The 23333-nt window shown below is 38.8% G+C and overlaps 2 protein-coding genes across 2 annotated transcripts; one reads left to right on the top strand and one right to left on the bottom strand.

Annotated features, from left to right (window-relative positions):
• Positions 1-807: 807 nt before the first annotated feature.
• LOC147524896 (pentatricopeptide (PPR) repeat-containing protein) lies at positions 808-3165 on the top strand. The gene has a single exon (XM_086604588.1). It carries the CDS (start codon positions 835-837, stop codon positions 2956-2958), a length of 2124 nt encoding a protein of 707 aa, XP_086460714.1. The 5' UTR covers positions 808-834; the 3' UTR covers positions 2959-3165.
• A 473-nt stretch (positions 3166-3638) lies between these two features.
• On the bottom strand, positions 3639-13935 carry PLL1 (poltergeist like 1). Its single transcript, XM_086604584.1, has 4 exons — positions 11929-13935; positions 10620-10733; positions 9750-10014; positions 3639-4264 (listed from the first exon to the last, which is right to left on the bottom strand). Exons 1-4 carry the CDS (start codon positions 13798-13800, stop codon positions 4140-4142), a joined length of 2376 nt encoding a protein of 791 aa, XP_086460710.1. The 5' UTR covers positions 13801-13935; the 3' UTR covers positions 3639-4139.
• Positions 13936-23333: the final 9398 nt, after the last annotated feature.

Here is a 23333-nt window from a genome sequence, read left to right as displayed (position 1 = left end):
GAAAAAAAGTAGCATTTGGAAAAGATTGAAAAGCAAGGTCATTTAAAAAGGATTTATCTAGCCGCTCTTTTATTAAACAGAGGAGGTTTTGATTGTTAGACCAAGTGTAAGTGACTCCAGAAAAACCAATGTCATGGATGTTGGCATCATACACTAAATTTGCAAACTCATTTGAAGATTTTGAATGGTGATAAGGTTTGCCAAATTTTTCCCATGGATGTAAAAGTTCATTAAAGTCCCCTATCAAAAGCCAAGCATCCGTCATGAATTGTTGTTGATGTCGAAGGTGTTTCCATAAAACAAATCGTTCTTTTGGTTTTGGTGGAGCATCGATGAAAGAGACAAAAATATATTGAAGGATTGTGAGGAAAAGACATTTCTGCATGAATAATGTTTTGAGAGGCAAAAATAATTTTCAAAATAATGTTAGAGTTCCACATAAGCCAAATGCCGCCACTGAGGCCTACTGCAGGAAGAAAAAATTTATGAGGAAAAGGTAATGCATGAGTACGCGTTTTACTATCGTGTTCATTCGCTTTAGTTTCTATTAAATAACATATATCAAACTTATGAAGTTGGAATTGCTGCTGGATATAATTAACTGTAGAGCTATTTTTAATGCCTCTACAATTCCAAGATGCTATCATTCATGGAGGCTGACAAGGTTTTGATAATGTTGAAGTCGGGTGGGAGTTGGATTTTTCTTCTGCCCAAGTTCGGGTATATATCGTGATATTTACCAATGTATCGCGGCATTTTGCATATAAAAGCAAATATCAAACTAAAACACCAGATAAGATTATTTTTCCCACTCCTCAAAACACACTCCCTTCCATGGCTGCTTCTTCCATACTTTACACATCCATTCTCGACCTTCACAACTCCAAAAACAAACCCATTTTCCATTTCTCATCACCTTTTCTCAAACATAAAAAACTCCTCATTCTCTCTTCAAAAACATCTCAAACAAATTTCCAAGAAGAACAAAACCCCACACCCAATGACTCACTGTCCAACCAGCTCAAACCTATTTCTTTAACACTTTTAACTGACACCAACTCACCTTCACTTCTTTCTAAACCAAAGTCAACTTGGGTCAATCCTTCAAAGCCTAAACGTTCAGTCTTATCTCTCCATCGTCATAAAAAAGATACTTATACTCAAAATCCTAAGCTTAATGACTTAAGAATGTTTTCTAAAAAGTTAAATGCTTGCGACCCAAGTCATGAAAATGAGTTTTTAGCTGTTTTAGAAGATATCCCACACCCCCCTACAAGAGAAAATGCACTTTTGATTTTAAATAGTTTAAGACCATGGCAAAAAACTCTTTGTTTTTTTACTTGGTTGAAGAACCAGAATTTGTTTCCTGTAGAGACTATATTTTATAATGTTGTTATGAAGTCTTTAAGGTTTGGTAGACAGTTTGTTGTTATTGAGAAACTTGCTAATGAAATGATTGAGAATAATATTGAGCTTGATAATATTACTTATTCGACGATTATTACTTGTGCTAAGAGGTGTAATATGTTTGATAAGGCGGTAGAGTGGTTCGAGAGAATGTATAAGACTGGTTTAATGCCTGATGAGGTAACATATTCTGCTGTTTTAGATGTGTATGCTATGTTAGGGAAAGTAGAGGAGGTTTTGAGTTTGTATGAAAAGGGAAGAGCAAGTGGGTGGAAACCTGACCCTATTGCTTTTTCGGTTTTAGGGAAAATGTTTGGTGAAGCTGGGGATTATGATGGTATTAGATATGTTTTACAAGAAATGAAGTCTGTTGGGGTTGAGCCTAATTTGGTTGTTTATAATACATTGTTGGAAGCAATGGGGAAGGCTGGAAAGCCTGGTCTTGCTAGGAGTTTATTTGAGGAAATGGTTGGCGCAGGGGTGGTGCCGAATGAGAAAACATTGACTGCACTTGTTAAGATTTATGGTAAGGCGAGATGGGGTCGCGACGCTTTGGGTCTTTGGGAGAGAATGAGATCGAATGGGTGGCCGATGGATTTTATTTTGTATAATACTTTGTTGAGCATGTGTGCTGATCTTGGGTTGGAAGAAGAAGCTGAGAAATTGTTTGGGGATATGAAAGGGTCAGATAGTAAATGTATGCCTGATAGTTGGAGTTATACTGCAATGCTTAATATCTATGGTAGTGGAGGGAAGGTTGAGAAGGCCGTGTCGATGTTTGAGGAGATGTTGAGGTTGCGTGTTAAACTTAATGTAATGGGTTGCACTTGTTTGATTCAGTGTTTGGGAAAAGCCAAGAGGATAGAGGATGTGGTGAGGGTATACGGGGTTTCTATGGACAAGGGAGTTCAACCCGATGATCGTTTATGTGGATGTTTACTCTCTGTCGTGTCTTTTTGTGAGAATGATGTTGAAGTTGGGATGATTCTTGGTTGCTTAGAGAGGGCTAATCCTAGTTTGGTTGCATTTGTTAAACTGCTTGGAGAAGAGGATGTTCACTTGGAAAGAATCAAAGAAGAATTCAAGCAAATACTGAATGCGGTCGCACTGGAAGTGCGGAGACCTTTCTGTAATTGCTTGATTGATATATGCCGGAAAAGAAATCTTCATGAAAGAGCTCATGAGCTGCTTTACTGTGGAATTGTTTATGGTCTGTACCCTGGTTTACATTCAAAGACTGCAAAGGAGTGGACTCTGAACCTTCGATCATTGTCAGTTGGAGCAGCACAAACTGCATTTGAGGAATGGATGGGGGCAGTATCAAAGGTTATGGATCGAGAAGAACCATTGCCGCAACTGTTTTCTGCCCATGCTGGTGCTGGTACCCATAAGTTTTCTGAAGGATTAGCTAATGCTTTAGATTCCCATTTAAAGAAGCTAGGTGCTCCATTTACGCCGAGTGAAGAGAAAGCTGGGTCTTTTGTGGCAACTCGTGAGGAGTTAACATCGTGGGTGCAGTCAAATGTTCAATCTCTGGCTGTTAGTGCTTAAGTTTTGAATACAGCATCTGTGGTCGATCACTGATGCATTAACAATCCTGAGTTGTATTCAACTTGTAAAATAGAATTTTGATATATTACAGGTTCAAATGGTCTCCGCGATCTCTATAAATTGAGTAATAATAGATTGTTTCGGACATATGTGTTGCTGATAAGCAAATTTGCATATAATTATATAAAAGGACCTTAAATTTGCATATTTTTTATGTACGTCTATTGAGTCTCATTCTTTGCTTCGTTCAGATTGAAGGAAAAATGCTACCAAATAGCAATACATCCGTCACAGAGGAGGCTGCAGTTTTCCTTCTGTATTGTAATTTTCTTGCTGCTATGTTCTTTGCACTCTGCGGTATACAGTATGCATACAGTACAACGTCTTGACCTGTGTTTGGTTTGTTAAACCATAACTTCATCTCCACAGTGATTATAGTCGGAATATATTTGTGAGAACTTCCAGGGGAAGGACAGAAATATTTTGTGATACTAAGCATGAAAATTTTCACGTGCTACGCAAACAGTCTTCATCTACATGGACTTTAGTTTAGGGTATATGCATTATGTTACCTGCCATCCAAGCACAACAGATTATCTTGTTTCTCTTTGCCAATCTGAAAAAATCGTGCTAATTATGGAATTGTTCACTTACCACAAAGATAGATAACAGCCACAAAAGAGTACTAATAAGAATTTTTTCATTTCTTATAAACTGCTTTGGTGAAACAACATGAACATGATGTTACAGACGCCTACCAAGTAATCCTTACTCCCCCTCGCTCACCTCCCTAACCTAACATTGAGGTGAAACAAAAACGAAAAACACAGAAATGGGGAAAGAGCTTCCACCTCCATGAAAAGAAAATATAAAACCCCAAAAAATCCAAACCTTATCCCAATGAATCCCTCACAATTCTGAACCAAACTCTTCCAGTACATGATGAAGCAACCTCGTGAACATCTAGCATTAGAAAGACTGAGCTTGAAAGCTTATGCCAAGTTCATAAGATCAAGAATTCCTTTTTCTTTCAGGACCCACCAAAAATGGATCAGTACTGCCAACTATCGGTCCCGCTACTAGAGCTTTCCAACTCTTGCTCTTGAGATGAATCTCTCAGATGTCGAACTCTTTTGCACAAATTACATCTTTCGAAGGCTGCAATTTATTGTTGCAGGTCTTCACAAGTACTTTCCTGATGACTTCCAGATTCGTCCTTCAAGTGATACCACCATGACCGTAACATCGTCATGGTATTTTCTGCGGTCTCCTTGTGGAATGTCTAATAACTCGTGGAAATCCATTCCTGCAGACAAAGGTTATTTAGCTATAAAATGTCAAAGACAATGTAACAGGAATGAGATCAAAATCCATGCATAGGAATTTATATCCATACTAACAACACGGAACAAAGGAATTTATTTGTGAAACAATCTTATTTTACACTCGTGACCATTCTGTTTTTGTCTATTGCAGCACAAAGTCGGATATAATTGGTACTAAGCTCAGTAGCAATTAAGTTTGTCAGGTATCCATCAGGCCCAGGAGCGAACTGAGAAACTATTGGTACTAAGCTCAGTAGCGATTGGGTTTGCTAGGTATCTATCAGGCCCAGGAGCGAACTGAGAAACTTATTCGCATAGAACCAACTTCAGACAGGAATAAAGAGCACTGTAAAACGAAAACTTATAAATAATGTAGGGGAGGATGAGTACTGAGTTGAATTGTTTAATTAGAGATGGTATTGGGTCTGGGAAGGGATGAAAAAGGTCCAGAAGTTCAATCCCGAGGCTGCTCTCATAGTAGATCAAGAGCACAAGATGAGGTTTGGGAAGTAAGGGGTCAGGGGAATGTTTGTGCTTTAAAAGACTTATAATGATCCAGAAGGGGTATGTTCAGTAAACTTTATGGACAGGCAGGTCCGACCAATCTCATACCAAGAGAAGGGACAAGATTACTTACAGTGCAAAAAGTTCCTTTGTTAATTGTTTCTAAAATTACATGTTAGAGACTTCCACCCCCCGGCCCCCTCTCTCTCTCTTCCTTGCTGCACTCTATTCATCAAAAAATTGCGGGCTTTTTATGTTTTTATTACGACTCTAGGTTCTACGAAACCAATATTTCATTACGAAAGAAATAAAAGTTATTAATCCAGTTTCTTAAAATTATTGAGCTACTTGATATAACGCAACACCATTAAAAAATATATCATCGCTTGAGAGTTATCAAAAACGGAGGTTAGAACCTCTAACGACGACTATCCAAGTTCCATCCTAGTCCAAGGCTAGTAAACAGTTGAGGCTGCTCCAAATCCGTACGAATTGTTGAAGGATTCATGGATTAACTTGGGCCCTCATGAGCATATGCTTGTCTAGATTGGAGGAAAGGCTCTTGTGATTAGTGTTCTTGTTTTCTTGTGTTTTGGGTTTGTATCATAGTGCTACCTCACTCTGTTGGCATATTGTAGTTTAGGTTTACTTGACCTGCTTCTCATTCATTTATAAGAAAAAAAATGCTATCCATCAGTTGGAAGAAAAGGGTAAAAAAAGTTAACATTGTTTGTTTTTTTTTCTTTCTAGGAGGTTGGCAGAAGTGAAGACGCAGCAAAAGTTCTGCACCCAAAAGAAAGGACTCAAAGTAGCAACTGAGACATTAAGAAAGCAAAGCAGGCTGAGAAAGTTTACTATGATACTAGAACAACCAAAACTAAACCCAGAATATACCACAAACAAACCACCCCATGCATTCAAGAACAACAAACAATCTTAACTAGTAATGGGGGATAGGAGGGACTTCTCTTGGTTTAATTATAAGGAGAAGGAAAGTTCGGATTATATATGGAGGGGTGAGAAAAGAAAAGTTTCTGTTTCACAATTGCTGCCTGAGGTCATGTCTTAAGTTACCCAGATAACAATACATAGACTCCAGATAGCACGAAATGTATATACTATTACGCAAGGCTTTGGGGGGCTAAAACATCTCAACAATATTGCTACCTATTGTTTACTAAAAACCTAAATTTTCATACACAGAACACAGTTGCCTGATCACAATCGAGTACTTCATCGATAAGAATTGTCCAAGATGCCTTCCTTGAAAGAAGGGTCCTCCAAATACTTCTTTAAATGATCAAAGAAATATATACATTTTCCGGGTTATGAAAGAAGGGTCCTCCAAATATTAAAGTTTTATTCGATGTTGGATATATTTGGATAGTCAAACTATGTGACTTGTCCTTGTCTCTAAGATATAGTGCAAACTTGATTGGTTAAGGAGACTTCCAGCAGAGATTGTAGACAACTTAAGTACTCTCTACAACTCTAGAGCGTATCTTGACATCATAGCAAGTTTCAAAGTGAGGTGTTTATGTGACCAAATCTTACTTTGATTTGTACATCATGGTTGTTGGTTCCATGTACAACTTAACTTTGTTCATTTTACCTTTCTATCTAAATCTGCTTTTCCATTTCTTTTTTTCATTTTTCATTTGTTTTTTTTAAAGCTAAAAGTATCAATATATTTTACTAATATAATCTGAAGGAGATTGTAGGATGAGGTATTCTATACACAACAGGGGAGAAGACAAAAACAGTACACATCATCGGTCCGCACAACAAGTGTGTAAAAAGGAGTCACATCCGAAAACGAAGCTCCCAAATGAACTATTTCCTGACCCCCTCCAAAGAATAAACCATATCCTAAACTATTCTCCAGTTCCTCTCCCAGCACAAGCCCCATATGCCAGTGAAATGCAAGATGCTCGATAATCCGCAACCCTGAGGAGAACGCATCCTCAAAACCCAAGAAGCTAAAGATCCCTTTTCCATACCCAAATATTCCAAGATTGATTTACAAAGTTGCAGGCTTGCAGCATATATTATTTAAGAGGAATCACAATGGATTGGAGTGGATAACTGACTTTCCATCAAACAAACATATAGGCCAACAATTGACAATATGTTTTCTTTTCCTACAAAGGTCATCTGTACTATAGTACTATTCAGGACCGCACACCACACAAAAAATAAGACCTGAGAAAGATTTCTGGATTTGCAAATGTAACTACTAGCAAAACAGGGAAATGGTAACCCGGTGAGTTTTATACTTTCATGTAGGCGGAAGCAGAGGGCGAAATGCAAAGATTTAAAAGAAAATCTCCTTTTCCAACCTGTCAGATAGGAGGAACAGGCTCAACCTTTCCAAAAGTGCAGCAACACTCAGAATATCCCACCTCCATTGCATCATTAAATCCAGGACAAACCAAGATTTTCATTATTCAACCGCATGGAATCACAAGTTGGTCGGTTAAAAAAGACAGAAGGCTCATTCTCAGGAACAGAAAAGGGAAAGGTCTTTATCCAACCACTTATCCTCCCAAAACCTAATTCTAGACCCACTCCTTAAACTTAATCTAGTTTCCCTCTTAAAGAGACCTCAAAACCCCTGGGTTACCATTACAGAGACGTCTTACCTATACAGATCCACACCAAGACCACTAACCAAAACCACGTTATCTTTTTTTACAGGGACACTTTCCGATACATTGTTAAGACAATATGGTTCTTCACCACAAGCCTATCAAGTAAAGGAACACCTCCGATGTTGTTACTAGTACACAAGAAATTATGAAGTTGAAGTTCAACTTGTCTACGATACCTCCAATCCAGGGCCAAATCCCAAAATATTGCTAGACTAAAATAATGGCATTGCCAAGGCATATGCAATCTTCACCTTGTATACAACGTTAAACACTTCTTGGAAACATAACCTAGGTTCCCAGAAGATAATGCTCAAGGTTAGGTTCGGCTACTTGTTTGTTTCCAAATATGTTTTCCTAAACTAATATTATGGAGATACTACGAAATAAGATTTCTTTAAACCAAATCATTAAAAGACAGATGAAGATTACTTAAAAGCACATGCTGATTTACATTCTTCTACTCCTAATTGTAATATTTGAATTCGCCAGAAACCAAGCTAAACTGAAACACATACGCAACATTCACACCTCAAACTTCTCATGTTGAATTACTAGGAAATTTAAAAGGTTAGTCAGGTTATCCTCTTCAACCAATTACATAAAGGAAGCAATTACAGACAGGAAGTATTGGAGGCAAAGACTGGAATTACTGTTTAGTGGTGGGGTACTGGGGTGTTGAGAGAAAAACTGTCGTCCACTACAGAATGAAAGAACCGCACGCCACAACAGAAGAAACTCAAAAACAAGACAATGAACTAGAATACTGACTCACATTCAAAAAGCAAAGTCAGAGAAGGAATCCCTTGTTATCCTCCAGTGTTAGCAGTAAGATAATCCTAAAAGAAAGCAACTCTAGAACGGAATTTAGTCCTAAGGTATATTCTCTGTCTTTATAGTTGCTGATTTGAGGATATTCTCCACAGCTAGGCTAAGAATTAAAAAACAACCTTGAATGGGACTTCGGTCCTTTTCGTATGTCTAAAGAGAGTTAGTTAACCACCTTTCCATTCCCTTAAAAAGCATGGTGTTCAATCCTCTCCCAAAATGTTGGCACTCGGGTGTTTTTCCCCAAACAGCAAAGTTTGGAGACTTCGCTTTGCTTAAATCTTTTATGGTTGGTGACATCAAGCATAGTAGGAATCATTAAAAGAGATTGTCTGAAAAAGACCTTTTATATGTGTACCAAGGAATTGAATGGGTTCTTTCATCTTTTCTCTTTTGCAACTCAAAGATGTGGTGAGAGTTAGTCAATTTAGAGTCTAGTAAATGTAGGGGCCTGCTTTTGGGACTTTGCTTCTGTGTTGTTCTATCATCCTATTTGTAGGTCATGTCAGCTTACACATTTATGATCCATTTCATATTCTCTTCATGATCCATACCTAATTATAGTTGCTATGCCTGTATTCTTGTTCCACTCCCGTTTCTTATAAAGAATGACGAAGCTAACACAGTGGCTTATATTAAAGTTTAAGATAATTTACATCAATGAAGCTTGCTTGTCACTTTATTCTCTGATTTCACGACACTCATTAAAGCTAAGTAACATGGACACTTCATATTCTCAAAAAAATCTGTGTTGGACACAAAGACACACGTTGTCAATGCCATTTCAACCTAGGGGGTTTCTTCTATACCCTAAAAGACTTAGAAATAATCTATTAACATAGCTTAGAACTCCATGATATCCCACTTTCATAATTATTTACTTGTAAGGAGCAGCATCGGAAGGTATTGTGCCCAAGAATAGAGGTGTATCTAAAGAATTGTAATAATTTTCTTTTCCAATTAGTTGTGTCCCCGTGTCCTACTTCATATAGGTCCCGTGTCAGACACCCCGTATCCGTGTCAATGTGACTTAGCATTAAAGTGAAGCGGCAAGATATTAACTAAAAATAATAAAGTGACACTGAGAGCTGACAATAGCTAACTATCATTAACCCACTAGTTTCTAACTCATACGTAAAAAGCATTAAAAAAAAAAAAAAAAAAAAAAAACACTGATAAATAGTTTCGGTTTTTACTACTTGTCTGTCAGACAAGCTCTCTCTTGGAGTCTAGGGTTTTTCTTTTCTTTCAAGTGGTCAAGTTGCAAAACTATCTTTGTGCTAAAATTCCCAAGGATCTATGTGATATTTAATGTGTAAAGTGAGCAAATCTAAGTAATGTGAATACCTGTGAACCATAGCATATTTACCAACATACATGTTGGAGACATAGAACCTAACCTTATCATTCTACGGAACATATATATAGACCAAAATCCTAAAAAACAGGAATCTTCAAAAGATACTGAGTTAGAAGATCTTCTTACCAGCTTTCTTTGCTGCACGGAAAAGAAGCTCCTCAATTAAGTGTTGCGCAGGATCTCCCTCTGGAAACTTATCCATAAAACTTTCGACGAGAGAAACCACTTCTTCATTGGTCAGGTATTGATATAGGCCGTCAGATGACAGAACTAAAAATTGGTCATTGCTGCCAAGTAGATGGTGACAAAGGGAAGGGGAACAGGATACATATGGAGCAGTACCAATATACTCATTTCGAAACATTTCCAGCAAAGCATTGTTCAACTTTGGCTGCAGCAACAAATAAATGAATAAGACATGCAAAAACCAATCAGAAAGAAATTTGATACTTCACTAATTAGTAAGGCAACTAACAATAATGAGATCATGAAGATGGTCAGAGTACTATCTGGCACAGAGGCCCATAAAAGCAGAAGGGAGAAATTTACAACCCCCTCTTACAAGTTCCACAGACTATCAATTAAGCTACCTGGCACCTGCAAGGTGAACTTTTACATTTTCCCCTTCACTGTGTCCTTCATATATACCAAATTGCCTGCCGACCAATCTCGCATACATACATATTACAATACATGAACTTCTATATAAATTAATAGACTGAATGGTCTCAAATATTCTGAATGTTCAATTAGACAGATAAGATCACTCTGCTATGGTAGCTGAGACTACTCTTAGACGAAACCTATATCCTATCATTTGGTTGGCAAACTATCCTTTCAAACTAGTTACAGGATAATTTTTAGTTCATATATATGAATGACTTATATATTTCTAGGAGAATTGCCTCAGAACTCAGAAGGGTTTGAGTTTGAAAAAAAGCACAACGATGAAACAAAGTACAAAGAAACACACACACACACACAAAATTTACTAACCTGCTTGAGAAATCCTGCCCCAAAAGCTCTAGTCACCTTTAAACGACCTTTAACCCTATCATTGACAATACATTGGTTGTCATCTGGATGTTCCTGCTTGATTCTCAGGACCTCCTGCACCAAATTCAAAGTTGGAAAGAAGTTTGTAAGAAATTCTTAGTTGATGTGTCATAAAAAGGGAAAGCTTAATCTATAAAATACTGCAATGAAACAAAAAGAAATCCCCTATGAAACCAGTAGAGAAATCAACAAAAAACAGAAACAATGTTTCCACTTTTTCGTATTTCATATTTGCAAAACGTTAATTTTATTTTACATATTTCATATTAGCATCACTAGATAGAGAGAACAAGAAACACCCTGTCATAGCCTTTTGTGTTAAACATGCAAAATTAATCAGGAACAATAAGAGGAATGGTGCTGGCCAACACTGAGAATAGAGTAACACCAAACTCCCAAGAAAACTGACAATGTACAAGAGTGTGACTAATAGACTCTTGATTGACATACATACTGGACAGATCATGATGATAGCTTTGGTAAGAAGTTTGTTTGTATTAGCACACCAATAAAAAGGAGAATCGACAAGAAATTTTAGATTTTGAAGTATAGGTGCTCGAAAGTTAGGTATCCAGGTCCACTAGTTGTGTATTCGGCAATGAAAACAAAGAACGTAGTAGGAAGATTTGGATGATCTTCCGTTCTTATCAATTAGTAGTCCAAAGTCGACAAACACCACCATGTCTCATTGTATGAACAGCCTCCAACCTCCCCAAGAGGGCAACTACTAGGTCCCGGCATACGAATAACCCTCCAACCTCGCAAGAGGGCAACTAGGTATGCAATGTGAATACCTAAAATCTAAACCAAGATGTCATTGTCTAATTGCATGAGGTCACAACACACAAGTTGGGCTATTCAATGATTGAGATGGCATAATCTAGCTTGCTGAGGTTATTTAAGTCCAGAGGATAGCATGGACCTTGTGTCCAAATCGGCCTTTTGTTTACCACTCCATATCCTAAAGTTTAATCACTCAATATAATAAACACAGTTGACTGAGAAGCTAGTACAATTCTATTTCAATCTCAACTTAAACAAGTAGGCAGACTATGTTGCTTTAAAACTTTGCAATATGGGGAACTCCCTCACATAATTACCCACAAATATGTGTCTAATGCATGTAAGCTGGAGCAATATGAAGAGTAGCCGAGTGATCTTACTTTGACACTAGGCTGTTTCATTGCGTACCTAAAAATACTTTATACAACAATATTTTATCAACGAACAAGAGAAATTTAAACCTTACTTCTTCGATGCTTGTACTGTGATCAGTGGATAGCTGCAATGCAGTCAACTTCATTGCTTGAGCAGAAGTCTGGATTACTGCCGGGGTCTCACGAGCAGCACTTGATTCTTCAACAATACTATCCAAGTCCAACCGGGTACTATCTTGATCAGTTGACTTTGCACTAGACTTAGGTGCTTCTGGTTGATACTGTGCAACAATAGCACGACTATCGCCGACATTCATCACATAAACATCCTCATCTCTCATTAGCACAACTAGCAAACAAGAACCCATTAGAGCTAATTCCGGATTCTTATCAAGAACCTTATCTGTCATATCTAAGTATGCAAGCTCTGTTACTTCCAAAGCCCGAGATAGGGCCCTCAAGACCATTTCATGATCAACAGGACCAACCCGGCGTTTTCTAAGACTCCGATCCGGTTTCTCTTCTGCTCTATTATTATCCACTTCAGTTTTCTCCTTGTCCTCCCAATCATATCTCCACGGGAAAAATCTCCTACTATTACCCTGACCCTCTTTATGCTTGGAAAATCCGTATTTCAACTTCGACAACAATAGCGATTGCCGCTTAGCAACAGAACCAGCATTACTTACACGAACTGCGTCATCAACAGAAAACGCAAACCGTTCTGAACCTGAAAGATCAAGTCCATCATCTTCATCATCCTCAGCGAGGAGTTCCCATAGAGGTTTTCTCCTAACTCCTGTCTGCTCCGATTGAAACGTCACTTTCTTCACCGAACCGCAACTCAAGCTTGTAGAATTTGAAGTTGTACAACCATCGAACACTTGCCCATTACTAAAATCGGCCTCTCCATTGTGATCCTCTGTGGACGGGTCATTTTGTTCGATACCAATTCCAATATTTTCATCCCTACTCTCTTTTTCAACAATAACTGAAGAATCCCTCTCTGCATCCCAAAACAATCCTTCAAGTTCACTAAAAACCGCCCGATAAAGATTACACATCAAAAACTCCGGTGCGTCAGGTCCATTAAACCCATCATAAATTCCAACAAATAACCACCCGTGCTCTTCCGAAACAACAACATGAACTCGATCCTCACCTGCTTTCCCAAGTGCCCATTGAACATTATTCTCACTCTTCACCTCCCCCAAATCACTCCCATCCCCTCCATTCCTTCCACCCCCCTCTTTCCTACCAACAAAATTAAAAACTGGTACAACCCAAGGCCGTTTCTTCTCCGATAAACTCCTATAAAACGCTTTCTTAATCCCCGAAATCCCCTTCTTCTTCCTCTTATTCTTCATATAGATCCCATTAAGTGGAGCTGAAAAATGAACATGCCCACCATCCTCTCCACCACCACCACCACTCGCATCAAGCGGCCCCGAAAGCGCCCCTCTCTCAATGGGCCCCGACATAAAAAATCCACCCCCTCCTCTCTCAATCGGATCCAACCCAGAAGCACCACCTCTCGGCACCGGCTGTAATGGTAATGCACAAAAAGATGATGTACTCTCAAATCCATTAACCATATTAGAATTCCCAGCACCAATAGTGTCAGTGGCATCTTCGTAAATATAATCATTTGGAAGGACAGTTCTGGGAGTTGAAGTATTAGCACTAACAGAAGCACCTGAAATATTAGCAAAACCACTTCTAGTTTTAAGAGCTGTACTAGAAGAAGTAGTAGTTGTTTCGTGAGTTGGTGACAAGCGTAGAGACTGTGACGGGGATAAACGGTCAAGTGAATTAGACGGGGATAAAAAACGTGCCGAAGAACGTACGTAACAAAAGGAATGACCTAGGGTTTCATCTAAAGCCGTTTCCGACGTGTAAATTAAATCCGTCTTTTTGTTCGCCGCGTCTATACACGGAAACAGTCGCGATATTCCGCTTCCCATCTCATTTATTTTTCTAACTTTTCCGGCCAAAATTATTAGGTGTGTGTGAACTACTTTCTCTCTCTAGAAATGTGGTTTAGAGAGAGAAACAACTTCAGCTCATTTGACAACATCTGATTTTCTTTTTCAGTTTGCTTTTACTTTCAAACTGGGGGAGGGTTGTTTATTTTACAGTATAATATTATAATATAATATAATAATAATAGAGAAGGTGGTGACACGTAAGCAAGGAGTTTGGATATTTGTGCTACGTGGAGGGGAGAAGTCAATGAAAGTATCTTTTTGTATTTCGAGGTTTGACCTTTGGGGTGGGTTAGTGGTGATTGACAGTTTTGTCCTTTGAAGATGGGAAAGATGAAAGGGAAAGAGAGAGAAAGAAGACGACAGTGGTTTTCAGATTTAATAAAATATATATATAGAGAGAGTGCGGTTTGTCATTTTCAGTTGGTTGAAAAAGAGTGGAGGTTTTTTTTAGAATCTTTGAAAAGCCCAAGCCCATGTGATGAGAATAATGGGATCATCTGTTTGACTTTGGTATTGTGAAAATAAGGAATATCGTGTCATAGACAATTGGTATTAAAAAACAACAGGCGCAATTAGGAAGTATTTTGGCTTCCAGATTTGATATTCCGTTCAACTGTGTATTTGTTTTCTAAGCCGAATTTATCGAGAACATCAAAATTAAGGAAAGCAACTTGTTGTTCTTGAGAGCCATAAAGATTCAACGGTTTAACGTTTTAAAGTGATGTTATATGAATGAGTATCTACGAAAAATTCAAATAAGTTATAATTGGAATTATAGACAAGATTATACAATGTTTACGCTTAAGTAAAGATAGATGATGCATTGTTTAGGCTTAAGTAAAAATGAGCGTTTGTTTTATTTAATTAACAAAATAACAAATCATTTATATAATATATGGCTACATTATTTGCTGCATAAAGTTGAGCCTGTCGCAACACATATAAAAGATTGAGAATGTCATGTAAATGAGTCTGAATATCTAAGCTGGGGTGATTTCGGATCGGATCAAGGGCTTTCGGAAAAATTATATATGCGATAACATCACTCACGTTAAACCAAGGTCAACTCCTCTTGCTGTTCTAGTCACGCAAATTATGTTACATTGGGTTTCCAGTCAACTACTCTCTTCATTGTCACAAATGCATTTGATAACATGACGATTTGTAACGATTGTGTCCTCGATCACTAGGATCCCACAGTAGCTGTAGCCGCCAAGCACGCTCACATGCTTGTTTTTCCTCCGTCCCCACCCTGGTTCTTTGATAAGGCTGCTATGCAAGACATGCGTCACCCAATGGAGGCTCTATGCTCGATCAACAATGGCATGCACAACATGTTCACTCTCCAAGTACATATGGAAGACTCCATGGGCAAATTTCAACAGCAAATGTGTAGGTGTTAGAATGAGTTCCAGTGAATACTAATGGCCAAGCAGCACCAGTTTTAGCATACTTTGGAAGATATTCAGGATCAGTTAGCATCTTTGGGAGCTCCTCGTCGTCGTCGTCATGATCCTAGCTCTTCTTCTGCCAACCCTGACTCTTCCCAGTAGGTGTATTAGTATTTCTAAGTTTGCATTTTCAAGTTTTTGTCTGTTTTGTAATTTCTTTGACGATAATATCCTAATGGACGTCTAATAACGATAATATCCTAACGTTCTGATAACGGTCATCTCCAACGATCGTCTGCTAACGATCATCTCCAACGATCGTCTGCTAACGGTCATATCCTAATTAACGACTCTCTTCCATGACTATAAATGTAGGATTTTCCACTGATAAGAGTGAAATGAATTAGTCTACCTACGAAATGAACGATGAATTCACAACGTAAGTAAACTAGAACTATTCTTTTACGTGGTTGATTATCAAAGTTTCCTACTCTCAAGTCTATCGAAATAGAATGGAGTAACGAATTCGTTCCACTCCTAGTGCTCTAGCATGGATGTTTTCTAATCTAACTAGTCGTTTTTAAGTCTATGAGAGTTTTACGAAGGGAATTATACTACGATGCAACTACCCACAAGATGCAACTAGTCGGTTATCAGAATACTAAGGGAATGCTACGTTGATTCTATGATAAGGAGTTAGAGGGGGATTGATTCCACCTTAACTCAACTTAATCCACTAACGACTCTAATCGTCAGTAATCCGAATTGAATCTGCCCGCAGAACAATTGGTTATTCCTAATCCCTAATTATACATGGCATTTCTACCAATTCATAACTAGCATGTGAACAATTAAACCCATTCTCATGGTGAACTAATCGCCTCTAGAGTGGAATAGAAAATACTACGACTCTAACGATAATCGAATCAAGCTTTCATCAAGGCTTCACAACCCCCTCTAATGGAGGTTTAGCCTTGAATCATTCCGCAATCATTTCCATTTAGATTAAGACTAAACATAATATAAAGCATTGAAATTTACTTAATTTAACAATAATGAAATCTAATTTAATGACTCAATTGAAATAAGGACAGGAATTGAATTTAGATCTAGAATTGGAATTGACAAAATCGAAATGGGTAAAGAATACTACTTTATTGATCTAATCAACTGAAGAACAAGATTCAAGGTTTAATCTAATGAAATGAATTAGATTTGAAACTATACTTAATCAAAAACAATTAAATAAAACTAGATCTAGAAGCTATTTTAATGGCTACTTTCTATTCTAAGCTATCTACTCTTTTCTAACATCACATCGACCGCCATTAACACCGAAGTCAAGCTTTTGTTTTATACATCCAAATCCAAAAATCGTGCATGGGCTTGGAGCCATGTTTTGGGCCGAGAATCGCCCAAAACCCAATTCTTTCCACAAAGGCCTCTTCAGCTGCAGTTGGCTTCCACAGACTTTTCGTCCACTTCTGCTCCTCTGATTGGGTCAAGTCTTGGACCATTGCAAAGCTCTTTCCGAGCCGGTCGTTTTGACATAAGGTAGGCCTCATTCCGAGGTCTGAGTCCAAAGATATGGCATTCGAAGTTCTCACGACTTTTGCTCCTTTATCTCGCTAAAATGGCACATTTCGCATTACATAATGGACTTTGAAGCCCGAAATGCATAAAAACACTTAATCAGTATTAACTCTTACTTATTATTCACATAATTGGTCTAACAAGATGATTATTAAGGGGTTAAAACTACAGTTTTGGGCTCTTATCAAACCACCCCCCTAAACAAAGATTTTGCTTGTCCTCAAGCAAAGATGAGAAATTAGAATAAGTGACCAAAAATGGAGTTCTACCTAATCTCGTTTGAGCTGATGCGATTGCATTGACCATATGCAACAAGGCCTTAAACCACTAGGAATTCCCTAGTGGACGAAGTTATAGCCCTCGTTAGAGTTTTCCAAATGAAGGTACTCACAAACTTCATCTATACTACAACGACTAAGAAAATAAAACTATTGTTTCCTTATTCATGCTCAACTATCTATACATCTCTAGCAATTACATAAGAATAACCAGTCAAAACCCTAAGTTAATATATGCATAATAATCAATCATCTACAATAACATATATACAATGAGTAGTACTATCAAATGTTTAGCGAGGTTTGTTTTCGAGAACTTCGGAATAGCGTCCTTAAGTAGGTTCTCACAATAATAGTCAAGAAACAACACTTTGATTTTTCCACTCAAGTTTCGCTACTCCAGTGTACAGTGGGCACACTTTACCTTACAATCTCAATGACAACAAGGAAGCCGGGTCGATCAAACACATCCGCCACTTACTATCATACTAACCTATTCCTAATCGAGCTAGAGGTCTTTATTAGGTGTTACGGGGATTAGGAGGTGGTTTAAGAAGGAAGGAAATGGATATTCAAAAGGACAAGTCCGAGATAATAGAGTCTTCAGATTATGTAACTTAGAGAAAACCTTGTTATTTTCTTTTGCTTCTATACTTTGTTTCCATCCTTAGCCATATTTTTCTTTTTCTTTTCTTTGGCTTTTGACTCCCTTTTATTCTATTTTTTTTTTTTTGGAGTTTTTATTTTATTTCTATTTTTCTTTTCTTTGGATGGAAACTTCTTTTCTTTATTTTCTGAAGCAACTAACAATTTTTTTTTGTTTACACAGGTTTTTTCTCTTCTTCTTTCTTCACTCATTCTATTCTCAGACTTATTCTAAATTGGGTAGGTTGATTTATTATTTTTTTTTTTTTTTTTTTTTTTTTTTTTTGTTTTTGTTTTTGTAACAGGGTAAAGGAATTGTGGTTTATGGAAGGGCTAATGAAAGGCTCAGAGTGGCGACTAGCGGAAAATAATTCATAGGTTTGAATTTCGGCTATATCGATCCAAAGAGCGGCCTAAATTCTCACTTAGGATATGGTTTAGTGATCAAGCAAGTGGACGTGTGATTTCTCTATCCGGATTTTACTTCTCCCTTGTGTCATTTCTCAAATGTTTCGCTCATATAAGGCTTTAGGCTATATTCTCACAGGATTTGTAGAATAAGTACTCTAGCCTAGATTTTAAAACTACTCGCTAACAATCATAGATACTCATGTAATATATTTATAGATAGATGCAAAGATTATTACCTACGATTAACCTAAGTTTCTAACAATTATTCTCGATGCAAAATGACTATGTGAGACTTCTAGATTGTTAAAAGCATGGAGAAAGAAACAATACCAATATTCCTAAGTGTATAGCATGACTTATTTATTTATATTTTAAATTTTTGAAATTTTAACTAGAAAACAAATGCATATTATGTCTATCTATATATCGTAACGGATGTCTTAATTACACGTGTTTCTATGCCCCCAAACAAAAGCATGCTTTGTCCTCAAAGCATTTAAATAAAGAGGGTAGGAAAAATACCATTGAAACGCGCGGAAATTCGTGAACATCCGCAAAAAACAAAGTTAAAACGCACTAATATAGGAAATAAAACCGACACAACTCTATAAGAGTTCTACCCATTATGGGGTTAACATAATTGAATTGCTTGGGACATAAGCGGCACACTCAACGTAACTAAAACTTACCTCCACTCCGTTGTTATTCGTCATCTTCGCCATCCTCTACTTCTATAAAGAAATGAGGTTCCTTCGCGATCCGCCATGCTATGATAATTTGCCGCTTCACGCCATTTATCATCTATGGTTGCTAACCTATTAAGTGCCACTTGGTCCGATGGGGTGTAGGGTGCAACCCGGTGAGGTTGTATCCGCCACCCATGCCAAGTCATTGCACGGAAAGATCGAATAATACTATTGGTGGGTCGCGACCGTGTCTACCTTAATCCAATCCGTGAAACGTGTACAAAAAAACAGGAAAGAAACATAGCATAATACGTGAAATTAGAACAGGCATAAGAAGGTACTTATGCCTCATGGTATGGGCTCGTGCTAAACTAGACATCAAAGTCCCTGGGAAGGTCATAGAACCGGGCGCCCATTGGCTAAAGCAAGGAAAACGCCGCAAGTGGCGCCATTCACGTAAGAAAACGCCATTCCCCTAAAATGTTTAGCATAATCCAAAACATAACAGTTCCTATGTTCATGGACGGGGCTACCAAAGGGCAACGTTATAGTCCCCTTGGTCCTCAATAATGAAAATGCCTACCCCATAAGCTTCGCGGCAAAGACTCATAAGTATAGACATGCATATTATCTAACCTAATAGCACCATGGGTCTTGTATCTCTCGGGCATAGCAAGTCCAAGAACAAATGCTAGCAAGAACGGTAATTTCCATTGGTTCATCGTCCAATGGTGATGGAGAACACTTGTTCTCCATCCGGTCTCTCAAAAAGAAAATGCAGTTATTATAAAAATAAGATGCAAGTCTTTGGAGAATAAAGTTCACCGGTCTTACCATAAGAGGTTCCCACCAACGATGTGATCACCTCACCAAAACCAAGCACCGTAAGTAGTGCTTTGGAACAAATCTTGAAAAGACTGTTCCGTATTATTATGGGGATGTCATCTCAAAACTACGCTCGAATAGTTGCAAAACGACCGGCACAACGCTAAAAACCGGAATTTTTCTGGTCCGAGAAGTCGCGGCGCTGGCGCCAACATAAGCTGGCTGGCGCTTCTTTGTATTTTTGAATTCCAGAACTTAGCTGGCTGGTCGCTTTTGACTTGTATGCTGGCGGCCCTCGAGCAAATTTTTTCCGACAGAAGTGTAGGCTGGCTGAGCGAAAGGCCAACTACTAGGCTGGCGCTGGCCCGAAGTTGCGGATTTTGTGAAAATGGAGACTAAACGCGTGGGGAATCGCGGGTGTGAAGGGTGAGTGATGGAGTTTAGGTGTAGTGTGAGTTGTGAGGATAGATTGTATCAAGTTTATATAGGTTTAAAGTTGCTAGAATGGATCGGAAAGTTGCCAAAACTAATTACGGCAGTTTCCGGAAATCCTAAAATTTCCAAACTTGAAAACGGAAACAACTCATATCCTGTATTCTAATTCAAACCCAGTATCTCTTATTTGGATTTTATGATTGAATGTACCTATTTAATCTAGATTTCATCCTACAATGATTCTCAATCATAGATAGGCCTAAACTCCATATTTTCACCTTACTCCGCAGTAAATTCTAACACTAGGGTTTTTATAAAAATACGACTTGAATGATAAAACCACCCCCAAACAAGTTGGGAAGGTGGGGTCAAAATGAAACAAGCACACTAACTGAAAATAACCCCTTATATTAAAATTTTGATTCGGAGGTCCTTTCACTTACAAAATTCAAATTACGGAAATAAAAGTTACATTACAATAAAAACAATAAAAGTAAATAAAACAACAACTTATAAAACAAAAATAACTACGACTATCACTCCTCATCCTTCTAAACACCTCGCCATGGTGGTGGTGAGGGCACGCTGATCTCTAGTGGTGGCTCCCCGGGCTCGGAAGGTCCAAGCCAGCTAGCCGCCTCTTCGCCGACGACGCCATGCCTCAGAAATTGTGTCCTCCTCGAGGCGAGTCTCAGATGAGGTGGGAAGCGTCTTAGCATATCCACTCTAAACCGGCGGCGGGCTTCCATCTCAGCCCTCGCCGCTGCCCCATCTCTCATCCTCCCTCCGGGTGCGGATCTCGAAGTTGTGATGAATGGTCGCCTGGTCGAGTCCGGAGGTCTGCACAGAGAGTGTTGAGTGAACGATGCCCCTATGAAGCATAGCCATGCGCTCAGATCAGACCAACACCTCTTGGAAGGCATCCGTATCAAAGCAAGTCCCATCCTCCTCATCCTCCTCCGAATCATCCCTGCTGTCCCCCAGCTCCACCATCCTCTTCTTCTTCCTCTCTATCCTCAGCCCTCCTCCAAACTTGTTGGACACACTCCCTATAGATACGCGGGTTACGGTGCAGGGTAATGTAAATCCTCTCAGATGCAGGAGTTGCTTTCATCTTCAGCATGATCTTAGTAATAAGCACAGGGAGAGGTGCCAAAGACCTTCGAACCCCTAATAATGTTCACCAAAACTCCGGGATGCAGAAATCATACTTCGCGCCCCGAGTACCCATAGGACGATGGGAGGCAGGTCAGACCGATGTCACTGACCTTGTCCTTGCCTAGGACATTCCGACCAATCCACTGAGCTGTAGCCAGTTGGTTGGTCCTGAGGGATGCCTGGCGAACACAATGGGAGTTTGATTGTAACTCCCATTGATGATGAACGCCCATCAACGGCTCTACCCGTCGCCAAACCGAGGATCCCGTAAAGTGGCATCAGATTGATTCTAGGCGGAATGCCTAGAATCTCAGCCAACAAGTCCCCGTAGTCAACTCCTCCTCTTCTTCTTCACCAACACAAAAATCCTACTCCCTTCCAACTCCCCGGTGTTGTAGAACCGTCGGACCAAGTCTTCATGGTAGAAGTCTTCGGTCGAAAGTACCGAGACTATTCCAGTCTCTTTACTAGCCATTTCGTCACCGTGAAAACGGGCGAAATGGTCGGCAAAGTGAAAACTTGCTCCAAAGATGATTCGGCGTTGTTGAGCCATTTGAAATTTGAATACGGTTTGGGGGTTTGTAGAGGGTGTGGTAGTGGTGGTTTAACTTGACCCGATGAAGGAACAAGTGGTGGTGGCGGTGGTGGTGGCAAAGCAGCTAAATTTTTGAATTTTTGGTGGTTTTTGTTGGGTTAAATTGGTGGAGGTGGTTTTGATTGGTGTTTGAAGTCGATTGGGGTTGGGATTTGATTTTTGGCGTGGGTTGTTTTTAGTTTTCTTTTTATTTGATTTTTGTTTTAGGTTTAAGCTTTAAGCTTGGCGTTAATGGCGGTGGAAGATGAAGAACGCGATGAACTGTTCATGAGAAGGTAAGAGCGCGAGCGCGCTCTCCATGGGCGCGGGTTGGGCCCAAGCCCAAAATCGAAATTTTTGATTTTTTCGATTTTTTTGCGAAATTCAAATCAAAATTCCCGCTTCGTTACCGGTCCGATTTTTGCGAATGAGATATGGAAATGATCAGGAGAGAATTTCCTATCCAATGATCCATAAAACACTCTATTCCGACTTCAGATGACATACGTGATAGTGGAAAACGCCTCGAAATGCGTGCATGACGTAAGTTATGCGAACGAATGAAATCTAAATTAATAGATTATGTCAATCCGAATCGTAATACAATAAAACGGCCTAAGCAACTCTAATGGGACATAAAACATTTTAGTACGGAACATTTAACACCCACCCCCAAACAAATTTTTTACAACGGAGCTTAGAAAATTTGTTTTTAGCAGTGGGTCTTTTAAAGTCAGATTCCCGAGACTTCCTAGATTACTCTGTTTATTTTTATTTTTTATTTTTTTATTTTATTTTTAGAAGGAAAAACAATAAGCAATAAAGACATAATTCACACCATAGAGAAACATGTCTCAAAAATCCGAGAAAACATGCAAGAGTGGAAAACGTGAACTATGTGAACCGTGGACTTAGGATCCGTACTTACAGCCACACACTCCATAGGGAGGGCCCGGTTACCTTAATGGTGCACTCACCAATATATTGGAATGAAAGGAAATGCACCAACACAGAAATTTGAGTCGTTTATAGTCAGATACTCAAGACTTTATCTAAAACATATGTATGAACATGCAGTTGATCATATATCAACAACCGAAATAGTTGTGGATCATTCCATAAATAAATATCACAGAAAACATATCCAAACACAATGAAGCACCAAGATTTCCTACGACACAGCCTAGTGGAATCCAAACGAAGTCGGATTACCCTATTGTGTAACCTATCATGCACCTTCTTTTTCATTTTTGAATGCGTGGGTGTTTTAGTAAATAAGTGTGGAAAAGTGAATGGTTGTGGAGGATATGGTGGATATGGATAAGTTTTAGAAAGACAGCCTGTGCACAATGAGGATGTGGTTTTAGCACTCAACTCATTCATTGTGTGTGTAGGGACTGTCTCAATTCTGAAAATGAAGGTGTCAAATAGTTTGTCCTTCTGAAGTATCTGTTTGCTAGGAGGATTTAAAAAATTATGAAGAACAGGAGAAACAAAAGGATCGAGTGCAAAC

The sequence above is a fragment of the Coptis chinensis genome, chromosome 1, assembly GCF_015680905.1.
Source record: "Coptis chinensis isolate HL-2020 chromosome 1, ASM1568090v1, whole genome shotgun sequence".
Taxonomy (NCBI): Eukaryota; Viridiplantae; Streptophyta; class Magnoliopsida; order Ranunculales; family Ranunculaceae; genus Coptis; species Coptis chinensis.
Note: the sequence above shows the minus strand (reverse complement) of the source record. Positions and strands in the feature narration are given on the sequence as shown.